The 26628-nt window shown below is 39.9% G+C and overlaps 1 protein-coding gene across 4 annotated transcripts in view; it reads right to left on the bottom strand.

The window, feature by feature from the left end:
- Positions 1 to 4648: 4648 nt before the first annotated feature.
- The window catches only part of ncam2 (neural cell adhesion molecule 2), a 249314-nt gene continuing 227334 nt past the window's right edge, over positions 4649 to 26628 (bottom strand). Inside the window, exons 16-17 of one of the 4 annotated variants that reach the window (XM_072686155.1) lie at positions 12464 to 12671; positions 4649 to 8262 (exon numbers count right to left, since the gene is read on the bottom strand). In XM_072686155.1, coding sequence (XP_072542256.1) covers positions 8148 to 8262; positions 12464 to 12671 — 323 coding nt within the window. In that variant the 3' untranslated portion in view covers positions 4649 to 8147. Of the gene's footprint in view, positions 8263 to 12463; positions 12672 to 23572; positions 24305 to 26628 lie in introns of those variants that run through there. The other 3 variants (XM_072686156.1, XM_072686158.1, XM_072686157.1) reach the window with 3 other exon arrangements.

The following is a 26628-nucleotide window of genomic DNA, read 5'->3' as shown; positions in this document are numbered from 1 at the left end:
AGCAACTCGGCAGCTTAGCGAATCTTTAATCTTTGGGTATTTGGCATGGATGAGCCATCTGATGAAGGTTTTCATGAGATTTTCAAGGTTTTCTCAGCCAAACGCAACATTCAATGAGTACGCAACCTCCTGCATTCGAATGATCCCTCTTCCTCTGAGAAACCAAAGGGACGATTAGGAGGTAAATTGGCAGTCTTTAGGAAATTGATTGTTTTAACCCACCCTGGGGCTGCTCCATTAGGGCCTGTGTGTGTTAGTCATTTTCAATCAACTTTTGTGCACACGGTGTGCAACGATCCAAATGCAGATGAAAATGCAGTGCCAACAGCTTTATGGCTGGAGAGATAAGTTAATGCGCTCTCTAACGTCTAACATGCGATCCATTATGGTGCATTGGTGCCGAATCAGATGTTTGGCCCCAATAAATGGAAAAGCATTTCATTAACCCTTATCGTTAATGCTGATGAAATCGCATAAAGCACCAGAATGAGCGCTCAATGGGAAGGTTATCTCAGGCATTCCACTGATTAAACTCTTGCCTTTTTTCAGATAGCTCAGCTTAGTTAGGCCATGGCCATAGCGAGAGCGAGAGAGAGCGCATGGTAGAGAGAGACAGAGAAAGTGAAAGAGAAAGAAAGTATAGAAAGAATCATCCTGGTGGTTTGGTAGCTCTGGCAGCCTGTGAGGCATTAGCTGCACTGCGCCCCTGACACGTCTCTCCATCTCTTTAATTATAAAGCATTTATCTGAGTCTGTCCCTCAGGCATGCCTTATCGCAGGTGAGGAGGTGCTCCAAACAGTCCATGGCATCATGGGAGATTCTGAGAGCGGGCAGATTAGAGAGGAGGAGCACCTGCCAGCAGGCTTACCGCAGGATTTGCTCGCCGAGGTCTGTGAGGACGCCTCAAGACGCCAGCACGTGTTCCTTCGCTTTCGCAGGGTGTGTTGGAGTGTGCAAATAAAGTAAATGCAGAGGCATTGTAGCAGCGGGGCTTGTCGGTACTTAGCGGGGAAAGGTTGCTCGTCACTCGAACACCAACCTCTGAAGAACTTGTGTGTCCTTTTTAAAGCACTCGGAGAGCCGCTCCATTATCAGGAGTGGGAGGGCCCTGAATGGTGGCTGACTTCACAGCAAGATTCTGGCAGTGCGCAGATTACAGCCGAGCTTCTTCACCCTCCAGGCTTAAAGAGGGATTTGTTCATTGAGCATGGAGTTTTCAGTCTGGCATAAAATGTCAAAATCTTCTATGCCAGTGTATGTATGTATGTATGTGTGTGTGTGTGTGTGTGTGTGTGTGTGTGTGTGTGTGTGTGTGTGCTGCGAGTTTTGGTGAAAGACAAGACGGAGACCAAACAAAAGCTATTTTTATTATTCTGTATTTACTTATTTTTCTATGTACTGCATTACGGAGTCTTAAACCGAGTCATTGAGGAACGTTTATAGACGCTCCCTTAGATCTCCTGTCAGTCAAGCAGAAAAACCCAGCTTCCATTCACAGCTTCTTCCCATAGTTCCTGGCGTTGCCTCTTGTCTATCACTGGCGTCCAAGAACATTGCAAATAACTTCAAATGCTTTGCTCTTTCATTGTGCTACTTAATTATCCCAACTTTCAGCTGTTTCAGAGCATTTAATTAGTCCAGCAACTTCCCTATTTACTCTCTCCCTGCACAGTCTTGGAGGTGGCAGGAGGAGTCTGGCCAGGTTCGAGTTAATGTGGCCTTCTAATATTAGTCACGGCAGCCCTGCCGCACACCTTGACTCACCTAGGACAGTAAGTACACGAAAGTGTGAATGAACAGGAATGAAAAGTGGTCGCTTTCAGCCTATAAGCCCTCACCAAGCGCATCCTCACCTCAGCTATGTTTAATCGGTCACACTCGTTTCATTTCACGGTGTGAATTGGCGCTGCGTCACCCTCCGAGCGAAACGGAGAGAAATCCTCCGTGCACCAGTTGTTGTTTACCACTTTGTCATTTTACTCCTTTCCTCCAAGCTGTGCTCCCGTTTCAAAGTAAGGCATTTTAATCACCATCTTGGGCTCTACACAGCAGCAAATTAAAGTAATTAAATGTTTACACAATCTGCATTCCCTTAATGACTACAAACAATTAATTATAAATGCAGCCGTAATCAGGTATCTGTGAGTGTTCTTAAACAGCTAATTACAATAGGCCTTGCTTTAATTAGGACAACAGCAAACACGTTTCCAACTTCAGCGTCCTGTACTGTAACAGACTGATGATATTTAGCTCATTCCACCACATCAGCCCACGCTAGACTGCCCAGTGAAGGGAATCAGTGATTGAAAAATGCGCGCACACACACACACACACACACACACACACACACACACACACACACACACAGTTCAGAGAAGATGGTATCTGAAGCAGTGTAAATCCAAATCACAAGACTCTCTCTCAGAATCATTAAAAACTGAGATGCAATACAGGTTCTTAGACTAATCCATTTGATAGATAGCCGAGCGTTGGAATCTAATATACGTGAAGTCGTTTTACAGATCCAGCACTCAAAAAGTTTGCCTTCAGAAGTTCCATTACAAAACGCTGCGGCAGAAGCAATGATGGACTGGAGTTGGATTCAAGCTCCATCAAATCCATATTACCAACAGTAGGAGCATGCACCCTGAATCCATGCACCGCTGATGTGAGAGAGATGACTGGAAATCATCATCATAATAATAATACAAGAAATAGCCTGACAAAGCAAAGCCTGAATAGCAGGAGCACAAAGCCCAGTGCTGACACTGAGCGGCTGGACTGCATCAAGCCTCAGTCATGGCACATTACCCACCAGTCCACAGGACTAATGACTCTTCTGATGCCTGTTCCTCTGATGAAGCTCCCCTCTCTGGAGCTGTGATGTACCCTGCATGATTCCAGTACAAATGCAATGGTGCTTCCAGAAGGGGGGGCTCTGTTAAGTGAGGGTTTTCACATTTGCTGCACTATGTGATAACACATGTAAAGATATAGGTAAACACAACTTCCCAGCTAGTTTCCCGTAGCAAGTGCTTGAACCAGTATGTGTAGGTTTGCATTGCGAAAAATGACCCTATTTTTATAACGGCACAGTACTGATCATCAATCAGCCAATCATCTGAACATCACATTATTGTAGTTTAATGCACTTCTGGTTGTTAATACTAGGTTAATATAGGCGACCCAATGTCTGTTTTAGAAACTAATTGATTTTATATCAGTGTAAAATGCATTCAAATATTCTGCATCTTTAGTTGGACTAACAACAGCAGAATAAACGCATTTGAAAGGTACAGTACAATGTTTTTTTTTTTTTACAGAAAGTTGCTGTACCTAAGAAATATACTAGATTACATTACAGTTCTCCACTTTACATTTACATTTGTTCTTTACAGGTTGTGCACACTACTAAAATAAAGATAAGGGGCTCCTAAGTGGTGAAAGAGAGGTGGCTTTCCTTTCTTTGGGTAGATGGACCTCTCTTTCTTTTGGCAACTAGTGTTCTCCTCCAAGCTTGCTTAGCTTTCCAATTACGTTGCGTTAGGGGAAGTTCTAAAAGATGCAGCTGCTTCATTCAAGCCTTGGAGGAAGCATTAGCTTCCCCTCATCTTCCCAGCACTGGTAGCATTTTTAAAAATGAGTCCCACACTGTACGCAAAAAGGGTTCTATACAGCATCTAAAAAGAAGTTCCAACAAATCAAATAATCCCAGTGGTTCTTTATGGCCATGGTTCTATATTTACCATTTCCTTGAAAGTGCAGTAAGTGGGTGGAATTTGGCAGTGATAAAGAATGAAGGTGCTCAAAGGGTTCAAAAGAGTTTTTGACATGATGGCACAGGCACTTTGGTTTTCTAAAGAACCTTTCAAAGCATAATTATTTGAAAAAAAAGGCAACTCAAACTACTTAACTAAAAGCTTCCATGGGGAACAAAAATGGTTTAAATTTTTTTTCGGTACATCACCTAATTAATAGTCTCTTTAAGAGCTGAGGCAAGTGAGTCAGAGCAAGAAAAAAATAAAAATGTTTTGAGAATTTCACTTACTGAAACAGGAAATAGCCATAGTGGAGCAGATGACCTGCATTTCAGTTACTAAGTGAGTCAGACTTTCTTAAGTAAAAAGGTTCCCTAGGGATACACTGTGTGTCCGACTGTTTGCAGACATCTGCTAAACTGTAGTTTTAAGTAGTAAGTAAGGGTAGAAGGGCAACAAGAGTATTAGTGCGGACAGGTACTGATGTTGGACGATTAGTTCTGGATCCCAAAAACACTTGGTCATCATCTGTTCCAAAACATCTGTTCCAAAGGAGCACATTCTGTTGAAAAATCTACCCTGAATTTAGTAATTAGGAGCAGTGTCTACAAACATTTGGACATATAATGTACAAGGGACGGGGGGCATAATCATTAGAGAACAGGCATTTTGAGCCAACTCAGTTCCTCAGCTACAGATGCTTAATCCGTATGTACATAAGCTGACTAGTTTCTCTGTAAAAGTCACAGGCTGAGACTATGAAATGCCTGGAGTTTATAGACTCAACCTTGGAGGTGTACTTAGCCAGCACAGTGGAAGAAAGCAGCTGTGCGGAGAACCGATTAAGCTCATAAAAAAGACTTATATAACACGGCAGCAATCACAGATGTTTTTTTTATATATCAGGACACTTTTATTTACAGCTGAAAATTACACTGGATTACAAGAGTTCCACAAGTACAGTGGGGTTTTATGGATCCCCCCCCCCCCCCCCCCACTCAGAGTAGCAGACAAGCTGAAATTAAATGGACAACATTCCAGAAACCTCCTGCTGGGTTGACAGTGAAAAGTCTGTAATACTTAAAATGCACTGCACATGTAACTCTGAACACTCTGTTGCCGTTGAAGAAATCACATAAGTGAAAGCAAAGTGACAGCCTTTGATTGAGAGTAGGCCAAATGTAAGAACTCCTATCTGGAATTGTGGCTGGTAAGCTCATGCTTAGCTGGTGTACAGTTTTGTGCAAAAGACCACCCTTTTGTCATTTCCAGTCAAAATAGCCATTACTAGTTAAAAGTACAAGCTATTCATTTTACTGAGTTAGGAAATCAGCAGAACACACATCAATTTAACAGAAAAGGAATTACACAGACTTCAGTTTATGTATTTAATGTATTTAGTAATTAAATCCTTTCGACACCTCCAAAGTTCAGTCTTTGAATTTTGAGTTTTTTCCCAACTTGGTATCACACCTGAAACTTAACCATGCCACAAAAAGACCACACCGGAAGAAACATATGCTTAACTACGTTTAACTTGCGTAACTTGCCCCCACAGCTACAAAGGCGTCTTGGAAAACTGCATGCCGAAGGGTTTGGCGATGCAGCATTGTGGGAAATGTAGTTCACTAACTAAGTTCAACTACCGAAGTTAACGTTAGCATGTTGTCAAACAGCAAATCGGTGCATTTGCATCCCTGCAAGTTTAATAAGAAGTTAGATGAACACACATCCGAGTTACTTACGGTATGAGCGGCAAGATGCTAACTAGCATATTAGTAGTAAGTTAGCTATCTAATGGACCGAAAGATATGCGAAACAACACATACTGTAGCTCACTTTACTGATCGATTCAAGAAATCCACCATCAGCACAATAAACATTATTAATCTAAAAACTCTTCAGTCAGTATCCAGGCAATGCCGACCACCTCACCATCCGGAGATATGGATGCCATAGTACTCTGTTGCATTACTGCTTTTTTTTTTGTTATATCACAGGGGGGGGGGGGGGGGCTGGGGCACACAACAGAAACATACAAATGATTAAGTTTTGGGAGGTAAAAGCTTTTAGCAGCATGGTTGCGTTTCAGTCATGATAACATACAGCTTTCTCTGTTTCTCACTATTTAAATCATTCTAACACATTCAATGATGTTGAGGTCTGGAGGTGGTCAGCCCATTATTTTGCTATGTCTTTGTTTGATTTGCAAACCTGTTTCCTTTTCTCAGTAAGAGCCTCTTGATCATCTACACATCCTTTCAGACCCACAGTGTTGAGTCTGTGGATTTGTTCAGGTCTGAATTGAGAGAGGAGTATGATCCTTTTCTCTTTCACAAAGATTTTAATCAGTTTCGCAGCTTCTTTTAATCAGTTCTTGAAATTCATGTTTTTCCATTCATTTTCCTTTTGATTTTACCCAAGTGCATGATCTAATCTCCTCAGAAATATCTTGTGAAAATGTATAACTTGTACTTAATAGCTGTCTTAGAAATGGAATAAATGAAGTGTGGTCTTTGATTTTTGCACAGTATTGTACTTGTGTGATACCATTATGTTTAACCTTTGAGAGATGTTATAAAACCAATGCTATTTGCAATACCTTAAGCTTAGGTTTTTGAGATATTCAGTGTGGTGACAGTCGTGTTTGTCCTGATTTAATGCAGCCTGGTTTCTTTGGGTCATTGGTGAAAAGTAGCAGAGTCTGTTTGATGTTTCCCTTTTATGTCATTTCTGAATGTCCTGACCCGTTCCAAACGCCATATGATGAGTACAGTTCTTCATGCTGGAGTCATTCTCTAAAGATGCATGCATCTTTACCCTTGGACTTTTGCATGTTTATTGGTACCCTTTTGACCACCCTTGCTATGCGCTATGAGCCAGAGTCAGGTAAAGCTTCTTTGAAAGGTATGCAGCTAACTAGCATAGCCAGGGATGAAGAACAGGGCCCGGGGCTATAGGAAACAATGCCTCTATTGCTGTCAAACTATCACAGTCAAGCCATGGGCGATATTAACAGGGGGTTGCATTCAGGCAATGCAGATGGTGTGCAGATCTGCAAAGATTCAAAGTCTGTGTTGCACAAAACACAACCAAAGTCATGAGAGATGCCCCCCTCCCCCCCTCCAGCTTCCCCTGACAAAAAATATGAATATTTACACTGATATGCCTTAGCAGATCACGTTTCGTCACCTTCGTGTTTTCACTACTATCTATTTTCTAACCCATACAGTGTTTACAATTCACCTTATGTCCAATCTTTGTATTTTACATGTGTGTTTGCACATACTGTACCCAGGCCGTACCGAGCCCACGCACTTATTCACACATACGCACGCACACGTTCACAAAATCAGGGCAGTAAACAATAACAGAAGGGATTATTTTCAGCATTACCTCAACAATCCAGATACACATTATTTCCTTTTAGTTTGTACCATGGATCCAAATGGCCGGGTGTGCTGCTGTCTGCGTCCGTTCCGTTTTCAGATTCGCTCCTTTTTTCACAAAGACGAAGTCCGTGTTCAGTTCAGAGTGAGAGCAAGGGTGTCGGTATGTATGGACAAAGCCAGGACATGCTGTGAGAACATTCTTGAGTGGGCCAATTGTGGTGTCCCTCTGATGGTAAAGCCCTTCATCTCACTGCTGACACTGTGTAATAAACTTCACTGTCAGAGGTGGATGCTGCACAGTGGGGGGAAAAAAGGCAAGAACAGAAACACACTACGGTTACCCAATACCACAACACACACACACACATTGAGAGAGGGGGTAATGGGGAGCCCACACAGAGGTCAGACCGTGACATGATGCACTCCATCTCTTTGTGAACCAAGACTTACGCAAAGAATATACAGCAGAGAGTTGTGTGTGAAAAAGGGCTTTGTAAGTGTGTGTGTGTGTGTGTGAGTATGAAAGCTTTCTGGAGAGTTTGAGTGATCATGTGGTAGAGAGAGACACCCGAGAGAGAGAAAGAGAGCGAGACAAGGAGAATGAGAGAGAGAGAGAGTCAGACAGACAGACACAGAGTGGACCATAGGGCACAGACTGAAACTGCTTCAAGTAACAGAGAATCGGACACAAAGCAACAGCAAAGCCTTGAAAAAAGAAGGAAGGAAGAAAGAAAGAGAGAAAGAACAACCACAGATAAACGAGAGCCTTTCCATGGAGAGGCATCCTCCGAAAGATCACAAAACAACCGCTGTGTGGCCTTTCCTTTTTTTTTCTCCATATGTACACAGTTTCCCTTCTCATACCCCTGACAATCGGTCTCTAACAAGGGACTTCTGAATCGGCCGCGTTTGTGTTTGTATTCTCGTTAGCTTGCTTGGTTTTGGACGGGGGTAACTCGCAGCGCATGTTCTCTTTAGCGCGCGGCAGTGCCTTCATTACGCTTTGCTGTCCTCCTGCGTTGTGTGTAGGCTGTTGTCACCGTGAACTTTGATCTCGATCGTGTCCGGTTTGAGGGACTCTTTGCCGTTCTCCTCCTTCAGTGGCAGCTTCCTGCAGGGAGTGGACGAAAGCACCACAAACACAGGTTAGTTCCAAAACGTGGGCAGTACAGTAGACTGCACTTATTTATAGGCTACATAAATAGAAAATCATCAGCTAATTATTAATTATCTTTGTTTATCACTAGGAAAGATGATGGCATACATTTTCAGCCTGACAATATAAGCTCTACTGTAACATTGTCATTCTGTAATTAGTAATTATAGGACTATTACCATCAGGGAAGATGCAAGCAACAGGGAAGGCTCTGTAACACTCACATGAGAGAACTCCGCAACTGAATTTGGATTACGTTAATATTATTCAACACGACAATTCTGCAGTTAATAATCATTCAACTGAATTTACATTGTCCTCCAAGCTTAGCATGGAGTGTCTATAATGGCACAACCCAGAAGAGTAGATTAGTGATTTGACAAAGACAAGATGTATAGTGGGAACAAAACACAAAGGAATGAAGCTAGGCATTAATGCTAGCACTTTTTTAACAGTGTAATCTAAACACAGTAAAGTATGTACTAAAGTAAGTTCTATAATGACAGTTCAGTACATGGAATGGACATACTGTGAACCCTAAACCCACTGTTGTGTCCTACTTGAAAAGAATAGTCCGCATAACCAAAACAGGGCTGGAAAACAGGCCAATACCAAAACCTCTAAATTGTTGCATAACTTTATATTCACTCCCCCAGAGATTACATAAGCCCGGCCCACCACCAAAATCCATAGTTAAAACCAGTAAAACGCAACGGCAATGGGACAATATGATGCTGCCGATACTGGAGAGCAGAGCATTACCTCCAGATATGGGACTACAGGTTGCTATGTGAACCAATGACCACAGCTTTTCCTGTACCGAAACAGAGGCATGGAACAAATTTTGCCATGTGACGAAACGAGAGCTTTGGGGAGCATACAGGGATGCGTTCTAGGCTAAAAACTAATGCTAGCCTTTAACCATTTCTTCCCTCCAATGTCTGCTCACTCCAAAACAAACTGGACTGCCATAGCTGACTAGCAAACTGGCTCAAGAAAGCTAACCCAGGTAAGTACAAAATGTAAAAGAAAAAACTCCCATGTCTTACATTACAATAATTATAAATAAACTTTGAGAATGGCTTTAAGATTTCAGTATTTCATTGATGCAGTTAAAAGACCACATATTTGCTTGCTGGCATTGGACCAATAGCAATGGTCCAAAATGACTTGGATTTAAACCTTTGTTTTTATTAACGCATTCTAAAGTTAAGAATTGTATTTCCTCTTCCTACAATGTCACTAGTCAAAGTCAAACTAGTTATTGAACAATGTGTAGCATCGGTCAGACGTTGCATAATGCAGTTGGAATAGATGACCTCATGTCATGTGGTGTCTCAATTTGTGAGCAGGTTGTATAGAGGTGTTTTGAGTGAGTCTGTGGCCTCAAGGTCCTGCAGAGGACATGGTGTGAGCCAGAGTGGTTTTTATCACGCCTGCCTGCTATCTGACTCTTCATCACCCAGCATGCCATGAGAATGGAAGCCAAACTCAGTTCACATGGAGCATCATCACTCTAATAAGGTTATTAGGAGCCAGGCTTTAGGACAGTGGGGAGGCAGAAGCAGGCCTATCTGATGGAGGCCGTCCTGCGGCCTGCTCGAGAGAGTATCAAAAGAGTCTTTTAAAGCCATGCTGCTTGTTATTGGAGCTGAAGGCAATCTTCCCCTCTAATCCCTCTGAACTCAGAGCCAAGCAAACGTGACAGGATTTGATTCCTCCCAGCCAGGGGACACATCGCACAGGCATATTACATGACTGGAAAACAGACACTTCTTCAGCACTAGACATGAAGAAGTCAGATAAAGCACCTCCAGAAAGGTCATGGGCTCGCTACAGCATGAGACCACCTCCCTGTGGGTCTTCCCTGTACACACACACACAGCCTGGGCGGTATTGCAGGATAAAGCGAGACTCAGATAAGATAAAGCAGGCCCTGCTATTATGTGACACACTGCTGTGAGCCGTATGAGCCATATGTAAGAAATGCATTACTTACTTCTTATCCAAACAATGGAGCAGAGCATGAAAATGAGAATGAAGTACGGTAAATGGGAGAGAATGATGGAGAAGGTATTGAGTCCTGTGAAAGAAAAAGGGCTTCCAACAACAGAAAGAATGCAGAAGGAAACTGACTGCACACTCTCAAAACCGATGCATTAATAACACTATTAATAACAGGCCTATATGTAAGTAGAGGCACAGCTCAAATATTTGTTGATGCGACCGCAGTAAGGACTTATAGTGCATCAGAAATGAATGCTCTATTTACCAAGGGTGCCACATATCATGCCAACTGCACGTAGCATCGGCGGCAATAGTGGAGTCACCAACAAGCTTGAGAAGCAACAAAATTAACCATTTGCTGAAGAAGAAAGTTCTGCTTTAGTAAATGTGTTGCCCATCACAAGGGCTGGAGGCCTTCCAGTTCTCACACATCTGACCATGGAGATATGTAGTGTTGATGGAATTCAAACCATTATATTCTGTCTCTTAACAAACAGGCAGTTAGACAGCAGCACTGCTCTAGAGCTGTGAAGTCATCTACATATATGCACCAAGAAAGCCCTGCACGTCATTTCAAAGCTCTAGAGTGGCACATCCATCTAACTGCCTGCTCATCAAGTAAGGAGATCATCAGTTCAAATCCTAGCAAAGGCTCAGCACCTGAAAAGCCTCCTAGACTGGGGACATCATGTGATACAGGAGTCCTAATCTGCAGATGTGAATAAACTGTAGAGGGGGAGGAATTTACAAATTATTTTAGCTGAAGCTCATTTATTAAAGTTTTTGAGTTGCTCAACTCAGTATGTACTGTTGACCAAACTAAAACTTCTGACTAAAATGGAGTTAAACTTACTTAATCATTAAGTTGGCCTGACTTTATTTTTTTCACAGTGGAAAGGAGTGTACTTCTACTAAATAGCTTTTGGGAAACAATAACACTGACAGTGTGTGCATACTGCGGCTGCATCTTGATATATTTTGTGCTGCATCTTCTCACATGCGTACATCTGGTGCAGAGAGATTAAATGTTGTATTATATGTAAAATTCTTTCAGCATGTGTTTGTGCCTCTGTCTGCTGCCTTTGTTAAAGAAAGTCATTTAGCCACACTTCAGTTAGACCGACATCACATTTACATCTGGTTTTAAAAGGAGGAGGAAAATCCAAGCCACCAAAATGCAAAACAAGCCACCACGAGTTGCTTAAATGCCAGTAAATCGAGTGAAATATGTAGTCAGACAGATTTCTGATATCTCCAGGGCATAATAATTTGGGGGAATTACAAAAACTACATGTCTGTAATCTTAGTTGATTTTTTATTCAGTATAATCTTGCTTGTTATCAAACTATGCAAATATTATAGTATGTATTTCATTAGTAGGTTTTGGTTGGACTACACTGGTAAAACTGAAGGCACAAAGACTAGCGATTAACCCATAACATGACAGAGTATGTGAGGAATTAACCAATCCCATTCAGATTTCCAATGGATAGGATCTTTTTTGTCCAAAAATATAATTCCAGGAATCCTCTGGAAGTCCTACATACATCACTGTCTGTGAATATGTGCGTATCCTGACCAGGATTCAGGAGTTTTGGAAAACAGGGACACTGTTAAACTGTGAGATACAAAGTAAACTTTATGCTGATGTCCTTTACAAACATACACTATCTTTCACAAGCTGTAAATGAAAGAGGTAAATGAAAAAATGTTCCAGAGCATTGCTGTTAGCTTAACGGCAATATACTATACACGTTCTTCTGCCTCAGTAGAGGATTCTAGTGGGTGTACCTAATGATATTTTCTGAATGTTTATAGCTAAATATAGCTGAATAGTTTAACCCAGCATTTTTGTCCCATTGACACCTGAACAGGAGCAAAAGGCTTAGCAGACATATTTGTAAAAATGCTATATATGTATGATGTGGGCACTGTACACATTTTTAAACCTGACACAAACATGTGTTAAAATAGCTAACATTTAAAATGTGTGGTTAAGTAATTAACACACTGGTTTTGAGAGTGTATAAAGAGCTATGGGGGGAAAAATGCTTAAGTCGGTGAGTAAGCAGAGGCTAAAAAAGCAAAAAACTAAAGAAGTAAGCGTGATCAGTCATGCACACCCCCACGACCCCCTGGGGACACTCACAGGTAGGCAGCCTTTCCTTCCTCCAGCTCTTTGCTCTTGCCACTGGTGGCAGTCTTCTTGCTGCAGAGCTTCCGGGTGATGCACATGAGCAGGCCACACTGGCGCAAGAAGAAGCAGCTGACATCCACAAGCACCAACAGCAGCAGCAGGCCAGCTAGGCCCAGGCCCACCACTGCCCCCAAACCCAGCTCGCTGAACAGGGAGTCTGCTGAGGCAGGAGACATACAGCACCATCAGCTACACAGACACACATTTACAGCCCACATTGCACAAACAGCCAGAAACAGCCAGTGGTGGATTAGCCAGAAAACACTCTCAGAGACATAGTGGTGAGGGTAGTGAGGTGTCAACTACCATTATCTTATGGTAGTTGATGCATCAATTAATAAAATACATTTTGGAATATTGAGCTTATCACATTATTGATTAACTGTGGTCTACAGCATCGACTAATGGCTAAATGCCTTTTACAGTGTAGCTGTTTAGGACTTAGCATAAATGACTGAAGGATGAGATGTTCTCATAAGTTTTCCCAGTCTTTCTTTTCATAGTAACTTTGCTTTCTGTACCACATTCATCTACTACAAGATGCTAGTTAGGTACATAGCCTAGAGTAGCTACTTAAATGAGTCCTAACGTTTAAGGTGAATATATTTAAGATCTACTAAGCACCATAAGGAAAAACAGTGGAGCAGGCTGCTGATGTATTCTTTCTGTACTTTTTTTTACATAGAAATGGTGCTTCCAAAACTCGTGATGTTATTTTCTTTTGTAAAAGGTAGAAAAAGACAAGAGGATAAAAAGCTCAGCATCTTTACACATGCCGACCTTGCATTTTATGCTTAATTTCCAGGTGGGAAGGCCAAGGCCCTGTGCGGCTCCCTCTAGCTACTCCTATTGTTTCTATATTAGCCATTTTCGAATAATGAGAACACTAAATAAGCCACTGTTGCATTTACTCAGTAGAATACTGAAACAAATTTACCGCAACAAATTAACAACCTTAATAACTGGTAGCCCCAATTTGCTGCCTGTTAGCCATTTCTAATCACTTATTTAAACAATTTAAAACTGAAGTCAAGTTATAACACTGAACATCCACTAGAAAGCAGATAAGGAGTGTGCTGCACCTCCCCTAAGCATACTTTCTGTGAACGCATTACTGCCATAACAGGAACAGTTCAATTTGTATGGATTGCGCATAATAAACTAGCTCCTGTACACTGACTACCAGCATTCAGAATCCATGTGTTACATGTTTTGACCTTAAACATAAAATGAAAGCAGTTTCTCAGCAGCTTCCCATTCAAGACACAAAGTACAACCCAAGGCCAGCCAACCTCATTAATAATGAAGAAGAAAAAAAGTTTTCAGCACGAGCTGTGTTTGGAGATAGAGGTGGTGGGCTAGAGGCGCTGAGAAGAAGAATGAAATCAATGACTGTCATTGCCGAAGGCCTACGCTTGCTGGTTCATCTGAATTAATTAATAGGAAGAACATGAAAAGCATTTCAGTGAGTAGGTAAACAGTGCATCCATGTCATTGGAGCATATTTAGTGTTGATGAATAGTCGTATAGAAACCGATGCAGCTCTACAAAAGCGGAAGGTACATGTTTACATAATGACTCACTAGGCGGGCCTGATTTATCTTCAGCATTAATATTCAGCCTCACTTTACTGAGATTACAATTGTTATTAATCCTTCCGTGAGATAAAAGGTTAAATGTCTTGTACTGTCACCTTGTAACTGACCATACGTGTACATTCTCAAGGTCATGCAGTTGAGCTAGCCCTGTAACAGGTAAAAGGCCTGACAGTATGTATGAGCCTCATGGGAATGAACTGCTGTCTGAAAAGCCATTCAAAGTGGAAAAATTCTTTTAAAAATAACATTTCAGGCCATTCCCCAGACCTGAACACATCAATCATAAGGGCTGCTGAGTGCTATGCTGCCATTAACTTAGCATCCCATCCATTTGTGGTCTGATCTGGACATAATGACAGAGAATCAGGAGAAGAACGAGGTGAGTGGGGTTGGGCACTCTAGAGGAAGTGTGGAGACCATAAAACAAATAAACACTTTGTGATTCACAGGAAAATCAGGTGAAAAAAAGAAAAAGGAAGGTAAAAGCAGAGTTAAGTTGTTTGTTTTTTCCAAGACCTAGGTCTTTGGTTTACCCTTATATACAGAACCAACTCAAATAACTATTTTAGTACTATTTAAATGGTTCTTTGTGTGGTTAACTGGAGAACCTATTGCATTTAATTTGAATATATGGTATTGTATAAAATTGTTATGTTATGCTACATTATTACTAGCTATTAATTGCATTACTTTAACAGTAACTTACTGTACCCTATTAACCATAAATAACAGTAAATAATTGTAAAATGAATAATCTCTTGTATTTTTACTTCTGTTAGACATTTGTAAACCACACCATCATGCAAAAAAAGCACATAGAGGAACCTGATAGTAAATGGTTAACCCAGTGACAAACCGACTTGGATGTGATAGTTGTTTCTGATCACACAGGCAAGTCCTGATGTGCGTACATACACTCAGCCGATTGGTACACTTCAAAGCTTAATTTTGATCTGTTTGGGTCACCACTGCCCTTAAAACGAACTTTACTTCTGAGCACATTAATACTGAATTTAAATATTGTATACAATGACTTTAAATGTAAAATAAAAAAATAATACATTCTGCAATATTTAACCAAAGCTTTGCTTATTGTATTAGAAATTTTAGCTCTGATTTTCAGGTCATTTTGGCATCCAAACAAGAAATGAGCATGTGTAAATAAAATGCATTAACATGTCAATTTTTATACACTTTTAACAAATGATCACTGCATTTTGATCAATCCTGTGCATTTAAATACACATTTTTACAAATTTGCTTATAATTTGCACAAACAATACCAACATTCACATCCGGCCATATTAATAACCAGTGATTGTCCATGTGTAGTCATATGCAAAAATTTGGACATCCTATTCAAATTATATGTTTAAAATAAGTCAACAAAACATATGGCATGTTTAAGGTGTTATATATTTTTTTCTGAATTTAACAGTTATGATGAACAGTAATAATGCTTTAAAGACCCAACTTTATCTAAAGTAGATGCTTGTTAACTGAATTGAATAGTGCCTGACATACTGTAAGGAATAATGCAAATAATTAAATTTTTTTTGAGAATGTACAACTTAATTGAAACTACACAATAGTGTGGAGTTAATGCTCTTCACAAACATTGATCTCAGTCTAGGTGGTACTCCTGATGCATGGAGAACGTAACCACATGCCTGTGACTTATTGGGCAACACATCAGTTTTTCACCATCTTTTTTCCTTCGGCGCTGTCTGAAGAATGGGTCCTCGTTCCTTAAACTGATTTGTTGTTGATTTATAATGTCATTAGAAGCTCAATTTAGCATCTCATTAATATTACTTATCCTGAAGTTCCACAAATGGGCGTGATTCGTCCGCATCTGGGTTCAACGCACTCAATTAATTAGGTCTGAGTGGTGATTGAGTCTCAGCAATGAGCAGCAATAATTCAGGCTCGATTGATCGTGTCTGGACTGAACCCACACGCTGAGGGGAGGTCTGTGGGTGGGTACCCAGCTGCTGATTGACAGGGTAATGAGCCTTATAATCATGTGTGGGGCTTAATGACTGTGTCACACTGATGCATGACTAAGTAGGGCTTAAAGAGAGTTTGGAGGTTTGCTAGTTTGGAAACACTTTAAGATAAAGAACCCTTCCGCCACGTGACTGAAAAGCAGACGAAGCATGAGGATATTCTCATTATGCTCCTTTTTGAGATTCTGGCAGCTACAAATAATGAATCGACAGACAGATTAGCGTCTGAAACAACACTTAGCAATAAACTTAAAACATGCTACAAATCTTTCCAAAACAAGATTCAGAAAATATGTGCTGGAATCAGGAACAGTCTAGCCATCTGCTGGGCTTTGCTGGAATGGATAAAACTGTGAGAACCATAAAACAAGTCATTTATCTCATTGCGAGATATTAACCAAAAACTCTTATGACAAAGTAATATTCATAAAGAACAAGTTATTAATGTTTCTAATGGTGTGTGATTAATGAATATCTGTCCTTTTGTTCTTCTGACAACAACAACAACAACACAATGTGCCCAGATTTTTGCTTAAGGCTGGATATACAGCCTTAAATTCACTCATGAACATGGCATTGTTCATGGCATGGTCAATATTGGACTTTCAGTGTTTTTTTTAACTGTTCTTTTTCTAGTGTTAAATACCTTGAATCTGACAAAAGTAATTATAATAATAAAATGGTAATAATAGTAATAATAATAAAAAAATCTTTAAAAAATGAACAAATGAAAATCTGACATCCAACACTGTCCCTACTGTGAAACATGGAGGAGGCTCTGTTATGTTCTTGGGCTGCTTTGCTGCATCTGGCACAGTGTGTCTTAAATCTGTGTAGGAAACAATGAAATCTCGAGACTATTAAGGGATTCTAGAGAGAAATGTGCTGCTCAGTGTCTGAAAGCTTGGTCTCAGTCACAGGTCATGGGTCTTGCAACAGGATAATGACCCCAAATACAGCTAAAAAAACCCAAGAATGGCTAAGAGGAAAACATTGGACTATTCTGAAGTGGCTTCTATGAGCCCTGACCTAAATCCTATTGAGCATCTTTGGAAGGAGCTGAAACATGCCGTCTGGAAAAGGCACCCTTCAAAACTGAGAAAACTGGAGCAGTTTGCTCATGAGGAGTGGGCCAAAATACCTGCTGAGAGGTGCAGAAGTCTCATTGACAGTTACAGGAATCGTTTGATTGCAGTGATTGCCTCAAAAGGTTGTGCAACAAAGTTAAAGGTACCATCATTTTTGTTCAGTTTCATGAGTTTATTTTTTAAAATAATTCTGTTGAAGCATGGTTGAAAAGCAATGTCTGACTTTCTTTTTCTTTTTAATTTTCATAGCATTTTTATTTATTATTACTTTAGTCAGATTCAAGTTATTTCTGTGACCATTGTGGGTTTTTCTTTTATTAACTGAGGGGTACCAACAATTTTGTCCACATGTGTATATAATATACATCTTTAATAAAAAATTATTAAGGGTTTTAAGTATTTTGAAAAATTGATACAGGGTCATGATTACATATAAATAACCAGAATTATGCATACACCCACTTGGATTATTAATTCTGAGTTAAACAGTCCAAATTTGCCAAATTTAAGTCCTCCTGAACTTCCTGTTAGTGATCATAATTGACTACAACTGGTAGCTTCTGTGCCCACATAAAAAGGATTTGTTTTTTGACACCACTTATTGGATTGACCAACACACAGTACAGCGGGAAACTCCAAGGCACTCAGTGCAGATCTGAGAAGGATGACCATAGATGTGAACATGTCAGGAATGTCTTCTGAACCCATTTCTAAACAACTGCAGATTCTAAGATCATCATTTCACCCTCAGCTGAGAGGAAACTGGTTCATGTGGTCTGGAACCCAAACCCAAATTACAGGCCTGCCACTGTGTTAATATGTACATTCCAGCAAGTTTTACATCAACATAGAAGAGGTTTTATATATATATATATATATATATATATATATATATATATATATATATATATATATATATATATATATACCCCTGAAGGGTGTTTTACTGGAGCCAGGCTGCAATTGAAAGCATTGGTCATTACATAAATACCAGTCCCGACCTCACCAAATTGCCCTCCCAGCTGCCCAAGCGCTGCCCACACTGAGGGCACAAGTGAGGCATGGCCCCATAACGATGCTTTAAAGACCCAGACGCCCATTAAGACGTTATGCTCTCCAAGCAGAGGTGACCCTACAGTCGTTAGCGGTTTAACAGAGCGATGGTCACCGAGAAGGCCATTATCTCCCTGCAAGATGGCTCTACGTAGGGGCAAGGCTGATGGCTCAGAACTGACAATGTGCATGTGAAGCCACACCAATCAGAGGTCAGTTCATGATAATAACCCACCACCTGGAGTTCATGGTGAAAGAACATTGCATGAAACTTTTTCTGATAGACAGTTAGGAGCCAGTGAAGGAGTGTGCCAAAAATCTTTGCATAATTAATGTCTTAGAAAACGAGATACTAAACTATACTTTTTGGGGAGCAAATGCTGTCAGTGGGGTGGGACTATCAATGATACATCTTCTACACCTTCATTTAGTACAAATAATTGAATCATATTCTACCTCATAGTTTGCAGTCCTGGCTTGACCTTTTTTTAAAAATATATTATATTCTTCTAAATAAACAGTTTAGTTATGAGCCTTTTAAGGAAATATGTTCGCCATTACATTTAATTTAACAACTAGCACACAGCTGGGTCATGAAGATTTTGTACACTGTATGTTCCAAATGTTTGTGGACACTCCTTCTAATGAATACATTTAGTTACTTTATGTTGCACCCATTGCAGGTACAGATGTACAAATGCAGACACACATGAACCTATTGGCTCCATGCCTTGAGCTCTGGAGCAGTCGAACTGTGTTCTCTGGAATGATGGTGCTTTATCCAATGCTTCTGGGGATGAGGTGGGGTGGGGTAGTGATCATCCAACATCCTGACCTCACGGACGCTGTTGTCACAGAATGCAATCAAACCTTTATAACAATACTCCAAACACCAGAAGAAAGTCTTCCCTGGACAGTAGAGACAGTTACTCCAACAAAAAACAGGATAAGCTCTTTTTAAATACCCTTCATTTCGGAAGAAACAATGAATGAGCAGGTGTGGCAATACATTTGTCCATATAGTGTCCATATAGAAGTCCATATATCTTTAAGGGTACCGTATACTGTTTGCACCTTAAGGGACAAAAATATACCTTGAATTGTGGACATTCAACTTAAGGGCAGATGAAATGCACAGTGGGATTTCCATGGAAATTCCAGTACCAAAGCATTTGAGAACACTCATCGCAATGGTGATGACTACACCTGCCACAACTCTTTATGTATTATTCAATTACTCAAGAATGTCATGTAATGATTCTACTACATTCTCTTACTCTCTTACTCACATTCCTTTGAAGCATAATGCAGCATGAGAAAAAATATAAAGCCAAATGATAAAACACACCATTAAAGTAGAAAAGGCTGTAATTTTCCAAACACCAACCAAGCTGTGTTCTTGCTATTTTTCTTTTGCTGTTCAAGTATTAGATATTGATGCAAAGTTATGCATAAGAATGTCTAATCACGTCAGATGTGGCCTTTCAATATGTAAAATAGTGTGTTTATGGGGTTTTTAATTCCCTACAAAACCAGCAGATCTTGTGTCTCTGCCAGAATGATAACAAACCTATCTGACCCCTTCAGCTTTTGTGTTTTCATTAAATATTGAAGTGGTTTGAAGGGAAAATGCCTGTAAATGGTGCTTATTCAAGGCCAGTATCTTTGCATAGTCCCTTCTTTATCAATATAACCCAATGTATTTCTTCATATTACTGAAATGCTTCAATGATTTATGACTGGGTTGCATCAAGCTTTAAGATGAATGGCTGCACACTGCCTGGTTGGGGTGATTTAGTTTATGTCTTTCCCTGAAAAAGAAAAGCTTATTTATGAGCATTGTGATCAGTTGTAATGGGCAGCAATAAAACAACAGGCCCATTTCATTTGCCGGAATCAATTCCAGTTGGAACAGTCAACAAAGAGCCATTCTGTTCTTGTGGCGAGTTAAGTTTCATTCACAATCGAAGGCTTTTCCACAATACAATCAAAGCAATGTCACTTTCTGACAGGGTGAGATGCTACCTAAAAAGATCTATAGCGTAAAATTACAGTTATACTCTGTGGACAAAATTATTGGGACACCTGCTCGTTTATTGTTAAAAAGAGTTTAGGATCTCTCCTAAAGAGTTAGGACCTTATCCACAACTACTCAACTCATGCCAGAGAACACAGTTCTCAATGCTAGTGCCAGTAGGTTCATGTTTAATCTTGTTCTATTGCCAACACATCTTTACAGGGATTTGACAAGCTGTGTGTGTGCATTCGCACATATGTGTCAACAATGGGTGCAACGTAAAGTAGCTGTGTCACATTCATTAGAATGGGTTGCCACAAATATTGAAAAAAAGATTGGACAAAAAAAAAAACATTAAATATTTTTAGAAGGTAGCGGAAGTAAATAATATTTGGATTTAAAAATGGATCTGTATTAAGAGATATTGTACAATTACAATCTTTAGCAACCTTCCTTGCTTTAGGAGATTTGTTATGTTATACGAAAGCTACACACATTGATTCATGCACACAAGATGATCGTCTGCCAAAGATTAGCGCACCTGTGTCAACACCCACAGTATAACATGACTTTGAGTGTATTATTGTTATTTAACCACATTTCTTTGTTGCTGTTACCTGTGACTGTTACCTGTGGCTTGCTGTATTTGGCTATTACTGGTGGCTTGTTTGATGGTTTACATCCTTTTGCTTGGTTACTGGCAAGTAAAGTGGGCTGGTATTTCCATGCCCAATTTTAATTGGACTGGCTGGCAAAACATTTTGCAACATAGCTGAGTTTATTAGGGAAAGTAGCCAAATGAGAAATTAAGCAAATAATAATCTGCTCAAGTTAAAAGCAGTTGGACTAAACAGTGAGCCAACCAATTACCAAAGAACCAATGGTCCATGGACAGTGATGTGTAGTCATGAATGGCCAACTAACTGGGGTTGAAATCACACCCGTTTATAAGATAATGCTTTATATCTGAGAGCACAAAGTTAAGTGAATGGTCTTGGAGGCACACTTAGTAGACTACTTCATCCAGATTTGCTTGCTTTCCCTTTTAATTGAACTTAGCATGTCGCTAAATATGTAAATACGGTGGCCTTGATTTTTCCTCCCACCAGGATAGCTCAGAATTCTTGCTGAATGTTTGTATAGTCAATTGCACAACAGCTCTTTCCTGTTATTGTGTTTAGTGCATGAATACTAATGCTACCACTCAGTCAATCTTTTTGCCACTCAGTGGGCATGGCTGCAATGACTCTCATCACCTGTGACGTCATGTGCATATCCTCTATTGTGGTACAAAATACATTGTTATAAAGCATCTTAGCCGAGGTTTAGTTAAAAACACAACATATTTTTTTGGCTTTCACACAAATAGGATACAGGGAAATATGCATGAAAATTATTACTTTAGTTTGGGAATGATGCGTCATAACAGTGCTGTAACTGGAACACGTCAGTCACTTGAGTTTAAGAGCCTTCATGCCAATACAATGGCATTTTTATCATGTTATGTCATCTTGTGATTATTGGCACATGCTGGTCATAAATATTCAAGCATTGCTTTGGAAATACATTATTCAGTGCTAATGCATGTACTAATGCATACACAAAGCCCACATTTCTGACCTGTGTATCGCATTCTAGGAAAAGCAAATTCTGAATTTCACTGCATTTTTTGTTATTGAGCAATAAATAAGTTTCGATTTGTATTGACTTTAAAGACCTTATGATTTTTTTAATCATGCTGATCAGTTAAACTGTATTGTTGTTGAAATCTGCAGTTCGCTATCTAAATCACCCTAAAAAACAACATATATTAAATCATATGAAATGAATTGTGTCCATTTCCACTGCTTTGAACAGATAAACAGATAAACAGATGCACAGTTAGTGTCATTGTAATGCATACAAATGGCTGTTAGCTTATTTCCCTATTCTTGTGCCATTACAAGCTCTATTCAGAGATGCATTTGATTAAGGTCAAATGCAGACAAATGTTCTTATCCTCAAAAAGCAACTAATTCCAGTTCTCTCCATGTTTCTCATCAGCGTTGAACACCGGCTGTCCCCCAGCTAATGCTTTATACAGAGAATGAAAACCAATTTGTACACCATTACATTTTGATATTATAAAAGGGAAAGACCCCAGCTAATGCAAAACTTATTAAGGGTAGAAAGAAAAAAGGCCCAGTGTGATTTATGAGACCAGTGCACAAAAGTCAGATGTACTTGAAATCCTACTTGACTCAGTTTAATGAGTGCTGTGTTGTATCTGTGTGTGTGTGCGTGAATCTGCAGCATCATTAAATGCACTCGCTCAAGCGATACAACTGCTGGCATTTTCCACAGTCATGAAGAAAACAATAAACAAACACAGCCGATGTGCCCAAACAGCAAAAGCGAGATGCCAGGTAGTGCCAGTGTCCTCAATTCTTTAGCTATGTGTGTGTGTGTGTTTATGACACATATAAGCACAAGAGTTCATCACAAATTTAACACTGCATTTGTAGCCTGAGGCTAGAGGTAATCCTGCAATTACATACAAAGCGGTTACAATTTGGGCAGGTTTGGTGCAGTGGAAAACCTTTTTCTACACTCTAAAAAGATAAAGGTGCTAAATGGGTTCTTTGGAGCAATGCCATGAAAGAACCACTTTTGTTTTTTTAAGAATTTCCTTAAAATCTGTACATAGGCCCACATGAGTTCTTCACCCTTATAACTGCAGTACTATTATATTTAACTTCATAGACCCTAACACAGAACCCAGGGAGACTCCACAAAGCAGTACTGAGGCCTGGGTAGGTAAATGAGTGATATGCATTTTAGACATAATGCTGAGTGTGTAAAACACCAGGCCTGGTTAAATGCTTCAAGTTTTAGCTAAGCTAATTAGCAAACAAATTAGGATTAGGCGGTGGTGCCATTCTCCATTTAATTTATTAGAGTCATTTAATTTAATTGACTTTTTTAAAATAAACATATTATGTAATATTTAAATATCATTAATATATATATATAAACCCTTCACTCCCACTCCCCCAATCTTCATATTGGACATCATACCCATGTTCACGTCTCCTCCCTTCTTCCCTGCCACTTACTTTAACCATGTGGCACAGCTTTAAGCTCCACCTTGAAACCAGCCTGAACCCCTGCCCAGCACGCTTCATTTAATGTTCTATTAATTTCATAAAATTTCTGCAAAAAAAATGATGCAAAAATGACTTGGAATAACATTTTCTATATATATATATATATATATATATATATATATATATGCCAGTCTTAAAATGGCAAAAAATGGTTATAAGGGATGTAATTGTATGGGATGATGGTATATAGAAAAGGTATATGGCATTTTATATTTTTAGGTATATATGACTGTTGTTTGTATCTTTTGTATTGATGTCAAATATGTCCAGAACTAAAATTTGACAATGCATCATTTTCTGTTTCGGTCTGAAACATGTGAGCTGAAGATCAGTGCTTCTGACCCCGTAAATGAAGAACTTCTAGTTGATTATCTGGAGCAGGTGTGGCAGACTGTGGATATCTCTAGGTGGATACCTTCTGACTTTACAACCAGAATCCCAGTTAGTGAACACTGTTCTATGGCACTGTTCTAAAGAAACTCTTTTGGCACCTTCATAGTAAAGCATGTATATGTACAGAAGGGTCCTGTTGTGGGAGATGGCACCATGTTTCACAGTAAAAGAATAGTGATTGACTCTGAGGCAGTGCAGGTCAGTCAGTGCCATCAGGGACTCGGGAGGGGGAAATCTGCTGGAGACTGACGGGTGCAATGAGCTGGCATAGCCCTGGCCCTGGGGACAGCTCATTGCTGGGGGAATGGGGAGCAGGTAAAAAAGTCCCTGTTTCAGTCTTTGGGCCCAGGTAAGGTGGACTGATGGAATGACATCAACACACATACAAATGCAGGGCGAGTGACAGTGTGGCTCCGATGAACGCCGTTGCTTGGGTGGGGTGCAGGGGGGGATGTCCATGTCCACTTGCAGGGGGTTCACAACACTGATCTGCAATGGAGTGGTGGGGAGGGGTGGGGAAGAATGGGGGAAAGAGGAGGAAGTAGATGCAGGCCCAAGGATAAGGGGTTGTAGCAGTGTCCAGTGGAGGAATGGAAAGCAATGAATGCATGAATGATAACGGCACATAAACACACATTATTTAAAGTCAGACAAGAGATGCATGGTTAAAAATGAGAAGGTTTTAGACACAGTGAGTAATGAAAACATGGTAATAATAGTGGGCAACACAAAACCGATATCCAATTTAAATTTAAATTGGGAATCAGTGGTTTTATTATTAATTTAATTTTAAACAAGCAGTTTATGAGAGCAAGGAAAAGAGGGTTTAGTGGCAGTTCATTGCAAAACAAAGAGCCCAGAGTTTTTTGTTGTTTTTTTTTTGGTTTTGTTTTGGGGTTTTTTTTGTGATGTGGCCCCGAACGCGTTCCATTATGCATTAGGTGGGAATAGGAGAGTAGGATTGTTTAGAGTGAACCGGCGCAGACACAAGCACAATAGAATTATAAATAAGAGCACGCAGAGACAGAGATGGAGGGATGGAGGTGTAGAGGGAGAGAAAGGAAAGGGAAAGGAGAGGAGGTGGGAGAAAATATACTCGATTAACAATGGGAATCACACATACACACACAAACACAAATATACTTACACACTGACTTTCAGCTGTGTGTACCACAATTTCTTGTTTCTGATTAGTAGGCTTCTCAGTATGAGCCAGTGTGCCTGGCAGGTGGCGTTTTCTGACTCATTTTATTAAGATGCTCAGGCTGCCCTCCTGACCTATGAGCCAACTTTAGCTTGAGTGAAACAACATCACATTTTTAGCGATGATCCTAAATGCCTATCATTAGGGTCGCCAAGCAACAGCAGTCAGGGCTGCTGTTTTCCCCTTTTGTCTCAACTTGCATTTCTTCCATGGAAACCTGATCATAAAAAGAAAGATTGTGATGAATCAAGTGTATGTAATTAGGTATAATTTTGAGGTGGGAACAAAGACAAGGCCCAACTTGCTGGAGACCAACAGCTGCTTAGCCACCTTTTCTACTAGGGTCGCTGTCCACAGCTTGCATGTATAATGTAAGAGGACGACCAGTCATCTGACCTCCATTAGACTCCCAATCCTCTCTTGTTCTCTCGGCATTTGAAAAATGGCACATGCTGTGGTTCTGTATTAATCAGGGGTTGGTAGAGTAGCCTCAATTCATACTCAATTTTAAGTATTGTTATTTTTAAACATATTAATTGCTAAAGTAGAAGTAGAAATGGTCATTAAAAGACTGCTCAAGTAACAAAGGCAGCCTTCAGAGCATGTGTGTGTGTGGGCAGAATGTCCTATGGAAATTCAAAGCTAACTTAATTATGAAAATATGACTCACCAAAAACATAGAGCAATAACAAACAATATAATCTACCAATAAACCCATACAAACACCAGCAGGAGAAGAGCTCATTTATCCCTGCCCTTACACAGATAAAATAAACAACAGGACAGAAACAAACAACCTCACAGTGTAATTTTCTGATCAATCGCATACATCTTTTTTTCATGTAGACAAATATTGTCTGCATTCATCAAGCAACCCTTGTGTCTTGATGTAAAAGACATTTATTGAGTCAGAGCAGAAATATATTGTTATAAATAAAGTAACAGCTGATTTTCAGTATTCTAGACCTCCAAACGTTACAAAAAAAGACACTCAGGGACACACAGGTATCCATCGTAGTTGGATGTATAGGATGTCATGGCTGGGGGGGGCAAGTTGGACGGGAAGGAGATGATTTACACTTTTAAGGATATTTATTGGTCTTGCTAAATGAGTAAAGATTTATGTACTATTGCACATTAACATACTGTAGGTGCAGGGTTTGAGAAGTATTTCCACTCTCACAAACATAACATGGTGCTACAACTTAGGCCTACCTGAACCCCACCCCCCATGTTTTTAAAATGAGCCACTGTGCCTGGCACATGGTGTTTTTTGAGTCATGTTATAAAGATGCTCGGGCTGCCCTTCTGGCCTGTGAGCCTGGCCTGTGATCAGCATACATTTATGTGATATATGTGATCAGCATACATTCAACCAGGTGTGTCCACATTTTTGACTGGTACTATATATATATATATATATACATTAAAAAATGTAGACACACCTCATGTAAGTCATGTAAAATGTGATCTCATTTTGACTGGACAGAGCTGTGGGGCATTACTAACTCACAGAAAAGACACCAATCAGGATGAAAAATGAAGAATCTCTGGAAGAGTGATGTAGAAATTTAAAGAATTAACCCTTTTGCAACTACATTTGTCATTT

The sequence above is a fragment of the Salminus brasiliensis genome, chromosome 8 (genome assembly GCF_030463535.1).
Source record: "Salminus brasiliensis chromosome 8, fSalBra1.hap2, whole genome shotgun sequence".
Lineage (NCBI taxonomy): Eukaryota > Metazoa > Chordata > Actinopteri > Characiformes > Bryconidae > Salminus > Salminus brasiliensis.
Note: the sequence above shows the minus strand (reverse complement) of the source record. Positions and strands in the feature narration are given on the sequence as shown.